We start from the raw sequence: 6,873 nt of genomic DNA on the forward strand, positions 1-6,873 counted from the left end.
CCTCCTCTAGTGTCATTAGGTCACAACGTGGGAGGTCGAGCATTAGGACGGACGCTGACAAGCCGTACGCCTGCCCCACGTTTGGGAACTGCTTCACTGAGGCAAACTACGTGAAGAGGCACCAGACCGTTCTCACCAAGGAGAGGCCCTTCAAGTGCAAACTATGTTACAAGAGCTTCTCCTTCCTGAGTAGCCTTATCAAACATAGGAGTGTCCACAATGAGGAGAAATCATAGCAGTGTGGCTTGAGATGTACGCAGGGGATATCTGGGAGCCATTCTTTAGCTGACATATTATAGTTATGTGAAGTGTCTTGGGGTAAGAGGGTTTTTTGGATTACTAAGTGCCTCAGTTGAGCATCTGTGTATACTCACATTCTCACATGACTTGTTGTTTGGTGTGCTGGCATTAAAGTGTAACACTACATTTCCCCCTCTGAGTTTGGTTTTTCCTGTGTTCTAATCATAACAATATAATGTTGAGGAAAGCCAGTGTGTGTGTATGCGGATGACTCGACACTATATATGTCAGCTACTACAGAGACTGCAATGACTGCAACAGAGGTACAGTTAGTTTCAGAATGGGTGGCAAGGAATAAGTTAGTCCTAAATATTTCAAAAACTAAACTGCTTGGAGTAACACTGTCATGGTCAAAACATGTTGATGCAACAGAAGCTAAGATGGGGAGAAGTCTGTCCATAATAAAGCGCTGCTCTGCCTTCTTAACAACACTATCAACAAGGCAGGTCCTGCAGGCTCTAGTTTTGTCGCACCTGGACTACTGTTCAGTTGTGTGGTCAGGTGTCACATAGAGGGACTTAGGAAAAATACAATAGGCTCAGAACAGGGCAGCACGGCTGGCCATTGGATGTACACAGAGAGCAAACATTAATAATATGCACGTCAATCTCTCCTGGCTCAAAGTGGAGGAGAGATTGACTTCATCACTACTTGTATTTGTGAGAGTAATTGACATGTTGAATGCACCGAGCTGTCTGTCTGCCAAGGCAGCAGCTAATGGGGATCCATAATAAATACCAATACAAATACACAATTGCCTGTACGTTGTTTCTCAGTAAAAGAGGGAATCATTCTACTCAGGAGAACTTCTACATTCCAAATCCACAAAGTTTACACCCCAAGAAGAGTTGCTGCTCATTCTGCAGTACAGTCCAGTGGAGGCTGCTGAGGGAAGAACGGCTCATAATAATGTCTGCAACGGCGCGAATGGAATAACATTTGATAACATTCCACTCCAGCCGTTACAATGAGCCCGTCCTCCCCAATTAAGGTGCCACCAACCTCCTGTGGTACAGTCCAATAAATGATAGGACTACACACACAAAAAACATTGTTGACCATTTAGGCATTAAAAAGTAAAACATAAATCACATAGATATACTTTCAATTATCATTTGTATGATAACTAGTATAAAATATATTGACATTTTGGACGTTTTCCATTATTTTGGCACTAATTATTTACAAAGTGTACAGGACTCTTATTCAGGATTCCAAAAATCCGTGACTCGGAAGTGCTTAGTTCTTCTTGTCTGCGTCACAGTTGCTGGACCACAGAGTTTCTGTACTGCCTTTGGTCGGACTTTTGCGCAAAAAACAAAACCGCAGTGTCCAATTACAATTTCTACGTTAGCGTTTTTAATTCGCGTTGGAGATAGGATTTGGTTGACATATGTTATTTTGGCAACGCTAGCTAGCTGCTAACAATGACTAACTATATGGTTTTTCACACTCAAATAGCTTCCGTCATGGAGGTTCTAGCGAATGCAGCCGTGGCAGAGATCTGTAAACTCGTAGACGACGACTATGCAGTGTTTCGTTTGGAAATAACTCAAAGCCAGAAAGAAAACAGGACATTGCGGAGGAAACTACAGCTACAGGAACTGAAGGTGGCACGGGAGCGCGCAGAGAGGACAATACGAGAGCGCGTCGTCGCCAGTCGTCCTAGAAGTGTCAAGATCCTCGACCAATACAGAGGAATGACAAGAGGTACATTTTGAGGAAGGCCAAAACTGCCGGCCATAGCGCCCTGTTCCCCTCAGCGCACGTGTGGCTTTACATGTGTTAAGCACATATGGTTAACCAAAATTGGGTGTTGGTCAGTTTTTGGATTGCAAGGAATAATTCCACTGATTCCTTAGTTATCTTGAACAAAGAACGTATCATATTTTTATTTTAACCAGATTCTTGATTTACAACATTTCCTATTATTTACTAATTGAAAACAATATGATGCATGGAACATAAATCAATCTATAAATAGTATATCAAGAAGTTATGAGGAGTGTTACCTTAGTGTCAATAGTGTACCTAACCACCTCTTTTCTCCCAATCACTCAGGTGAAGGACATCTCACTGGAGGCCACAGAAGCTTTGTGAAGCCAGCAGGACACAATACATGGAGAGATGACCAACCAATCACTGTTGATGAGGGGAGTGGAACCTCAACCCAGCACGTTATCATGATAGAGGTTAGTGTAATAGTGTTGCATAAAATAGTGTTACTTTGTAAATCAAATGTGGCCTGTTTATTTCAGCAAGGCTCCCCTCAGCTATTCACTTCCTTACAGTGCATTTGGAAAGTATTAAGACCCCTTACATTTTTCTACATTTTGTTACATTACAGCCTTATTCTGAAATTGATTACATTTTTTTTTCCTACATCAATCTACACACAATACCCCAAAGAAAAAACATTTTTAGATTTTCTCGCATTTGACAAAAAATGAAAAACTGAGATCACATTTACATAAGTATTCAGACCCTTTACTCAGTACTTGGTTGAAGCCTCTTTTTCAGCGATTACAGCCTTGAGTCTTCTTGGGAATGATGCTACAAGCTTGGAACACCTGTATTTGAGTAGTTACTCCCATTCTTCTCTGCAGATCCTCTCAAGCTCTGTCAGGTTGGATAGGGAGCGTCGCTGCACAGCTATTTTCAGGTCACTCCAGAGATGTTTGATCGGGTTCAAGTCCGGGCTCTGGCTGGGCCACTCAAGGATATTCAGAGACTTGTCCCAAAGCCACTCCTGCGTGGTCTTGGCTGTGTGCTTAGGGTCGTTGTCCTTTTGGAAGATGAAACCTCGCCCCAGTCTTAGGTCCTGAGCAGGTTTCTAACAAGGATTTCTCTTACTTTGTTCCGTTCATCTTTCCCTCGATCCTGACTAGTCACCCAGTCCCTGCCTCTGAAAAACATCCCCACAGCATGATTCTGCCACCACCATGCTTCACCGTAGGGATGGTATTGGCCAGGTGATGAGTGGTGCTTGGTTTCCTCCAGACGTGACGCTTGGCATTCAGGCCAAAGAGTTCAATCTTGGTTTCATCAGACGAGAGAATCTTGTTTCTCATGGTCTGAGTCCTTTGGGTGCCTTTTAGCAAACTCCAAGTGGGCTGTCATGTGCCTTTTACTGAGTGGCTTCCGTCTGTCCACTCTACCATAAAGACCTGATTGGTGGAGTGCTGCAGAGATGGTTGTCTTTCTGGAAGGTTCTCCCATCTCCACAGAGGAACTCTGGAGCTCTGTTAGTGTGACCATCTGGTTCTTGGTCACCTCCCTGACCGAGGCCCTTCTCCCCCGATTGCACAGCTTGGTCTTGGTGGTTACAAACTTCTTCCATTTAAGAATGATAAAGGCCAATGTTACCCTTCTCCAGATCTGTGCCTCGACACAATCCTGTCTCTGAGCTCTACGAACAATTCCTTCAACCTCATTGCTTGGTTTTTGCTCTGACATGCACTGTCAACTGTGAAACCTTATATAGACAGGTGTGTGCCTTTCCAAATCATGTCCAGTCAATTGAATTTACCACAAGTGCACTCAAATGAAGTTGTAGAAACATCTCAAGGACGATCAATGGAACCAGGATGCACCTGAGCTCAATTGCCTTAAAATAAGGTTTTTATGTTTTTTATTTTGAATACAATTGCAAAAATGTCTATAAACCTGTTTCTGCTTAGTCATTATGGGGTGTTGTGAGTTGATTGAGGACATTTTGAATAAGGCTGTAACATAACAAAATGTGGAAAAATTGAAGGGGTCTGAATACTTTTCGAATGCACTGTACATCTACGTCCTCATTTATCTCGTGAGACTTCCCTATGACATTGTTATTCAACTCATGTACCGGAATAACTCCTCTCTTCTTGTGTCAGTCTGCAGATGCAGAGGCTGCAGGTCCTGGGGTTAAGCAGGAGATGGCTGAAGGAGAGGAGGACCCACGGCACAGCAGAAACATCCAGACTGCAGTGGCTGGAGCGCCCCCTGTAGCCACGGAGGACCCCACCACCGCCCCAGCACAGCCCAGCAGCATCACGGAGGTCAGTGGAATGCAGAACACCATCTTCAAGACAGAGACATACCCCAACACTTCAACGGGGCTGGGGCGACTGGGCTGTCCTCCTGCTCCCCACTCAGAGTATTTACTTTATGGTAACCATAGCCCGACGACGGTTCTGTCCCATCAGGACCCAAGTGACTCGTTACAGACTGTCAATGATCCGTCCTGTTCATACGCTACAGAGACCGGGATGATACCTGGTGACATGCCTGTGGGCTTAGATACACAGACTAATCCAATGAGAGGGAACTGGAACCGGTACAGTAGTAGTGTGTATTCTGAAGAGTGCCTGGATGAGAAAGGGGAGGGTCTGGCCTTAGATGATGTGACTGTGAAAGTAGAGGGTGACGCTCCTCTGAAATGGAATGAAGACGAGACTCATTTAGGAGAAGGACACTCGCAGGGCAACAGCAGTGAGTTCTTAGACTACAGGGAAAGCTTAGAGACAAATCTAAATGTTGGGACCCACTCCCCTTTACACGCGTTCAGGGATCGCGACCCAGTGTCCACATCAATGGGGCCTTCCGATTCACACAGCCATGTCCTTTTCGATCAGGTATTGAATTCAAACGACAGTGCTAGAGCCCAGGCTCTGGGTGGGGGAGCAACATCAGGAAAAGGTAAAGAGAAACGGTTCCTCTGCGCGTTCTGTAACAAAGGCTTCAGCTGCCCCCAGAAGGTGGAGATCCACCAGAGGGTCCACACAGGGGAGAAACCCTACAGCTGTACCCAGTGTCATATTCGCTTTGCCCAGGCTGGTGACCTGAAGAGGCACCAGAGGGTCCACACAGGGGAGAAACCCTTCAGCTGTACCCAGTGTAACATGCGCTTTGCCCATGCTGGCAACCTGAAGAGACACCAGAGGGTCCACACAGGGGAGAAATAAAACAGCTGCCTCAGTGTGAGAAGAGGTTCTACCGCCAGCTCCAGCTGAAGATGCACCTGAAGGTCCACACTGGAGAGAGGTGGTTCGCACTGCAGGAAGAGGTTCTCAGAGAGGAGCTACCTCAGGATACACCAGCAGAAAACCATTCCACTCGATAGCTTCTGACGTTTAGATCAAACCCTGCATTAAAGACAAAGATGAATTGTCAAAAGATCCGCAGTTGCATTTGGAATTACGAGAGTAACATATTTTAGTGTTGAATATTCGGGAGGAATGTTGCTTCCAGACGTGTGATATACACCGAGTGTACAAAACATTAGGAACAACTGCTCTTTCCATGAATGCAGGTGAAACCTACAGTATGATCCCTTATTCATGTCACTTGTTAAATTCACTTCAATCAGTGTAGATGAAGGGCAGGAGACAAGTTAAAGAATATTTTTTTTAAGCCTTGAGACAATTGAGACATGGATTATGTATGTGTGCCGTTCAGAGGGTGAATGGGCAAGACAAAATATTTAAGTGCGGGGTATGTTAGTAAGTGCCGGGCGCACCTGTTTGAGTGTGTCAACAACTGCAACGCTGCTGTTTCCCATGTGTATCAAGAATGATCCACCACCCGAAGGACATCCAGCCAACTTGACACAACTCTGGAAGCACTGGAGACCTTTTGAGTCAATGCCCCGACGAATTGAGGGTGTTCTGATGGCAAAAAGGGGTGTAACTCCATATTAGGAAGGTGATCCTATTGTTTTGCGCACTCAGTGTATAAGGCAAAAAAAATGTGTTTGTACTGTGTGGGCCAGGGGTTCCCAACTTCAGTCCTCGAGTACCCCCAACAGCACACATTTTGTTGTTGTAGCCCCAGACAAAAAACAGCTGATTCAACTCATTAACTATGTTTCCATTAATTTGGCCAGAGATTTTTCATTGACATTTAGAACGTTTCTGTAGAAATAGATGTGACAGTTGCCTATTGCGGTGTGTTTCCATTGAACTGTCTTGTGTCGCTCAAAAACAGCAGACGTAATATGACTTCACATCAAGAAAAAGTACCAGTCAAAAGTTTTGGACACACCTACTCATTCAAGGGCTTTTCTTTTATTTTGACTCTTTTCTACATTGTAGAATAATAGTGAAGACATCAAAACTATGAAATAACATGTATGGAATCATGTAGTAACCAAACAAAACAATATATTTTAGATTCTTCGAAGTAGCCACCCTTTGCCTTGATGACAGCTTTGCACACTCTGAAATACCACATTTACATAAGTATTCAGACCCTTTACTCAGTACTTTGTTGAAGCACCTTTGGCAGCGATTACATCCTTGTGTCGTCTTGGGTATGACGCTACAAGCTTGGAACGCCTGTATTTGAGGAGTTTCTCCCATTCTCTGCAGACCCTCTCAAGCTCTGTCAGGTTGGATGGGGAGCGTCGCTGCACAGCTATTTTCAGGTCTCTCCAGAGATGTTCGATTGGGTTCAAGTCCGGGCTCTAGCTGGGCCACTCAAGGACATTGAAACTTGTCCCAAAGCCACTCCTGCATTGTCTTGGCTGTGTACGTTTTTAAATTGTATTTTTATTTCACCTTTATTTAACCAGGTAGGCTAGTTGAGAACAAG

General features: G+C 44.6%; 1 protein-coding gene across 1 annotated transcript; it reads left to right on the plus strand.

The window, feature by feature from the left end:
• The first annotated feature begins 2,480 nt into the window (after positions 1 to 2,480).
• LOC115201908 (zinc finger protein 184-like) lies at positions 2,481 to 6,331 on the plus strand. Its single transcript, XM_029765795.1, has 2 exons — positions 2,481 to 2,492; positions 4,176 to 6,331. The coding sequence occupies exons 1-2, from the start codon at positions 2,484 to 2,486 to the stop codon at positions 5,244 to 5,246; spliced, it is 1,080 nt and encodes a 359-aa protein (XP_029621655.1). The 5' UTR covers positions 2,481 to 2,483; the 3' UTR covers positions 5,247 to 6,331.
• The last annotated feature ends 542 nt before the right edge of the window (positions 6,332 to 6,873 follow it).

This window comes from Salmo trutta, chromosome 11 (genome assembly GCF_901001165.1).
Source record: "Salmo trutta chromosome 11, fSalTru1.1, whole genome shotgun sequence".
Taxonomy (NCBI): domain Eukaryota; kingdom Metazoa; phylum Chordata; class Actinopteri; order Salmoniformes; family Salmonidae; genus Salmo; species Salmo trutta.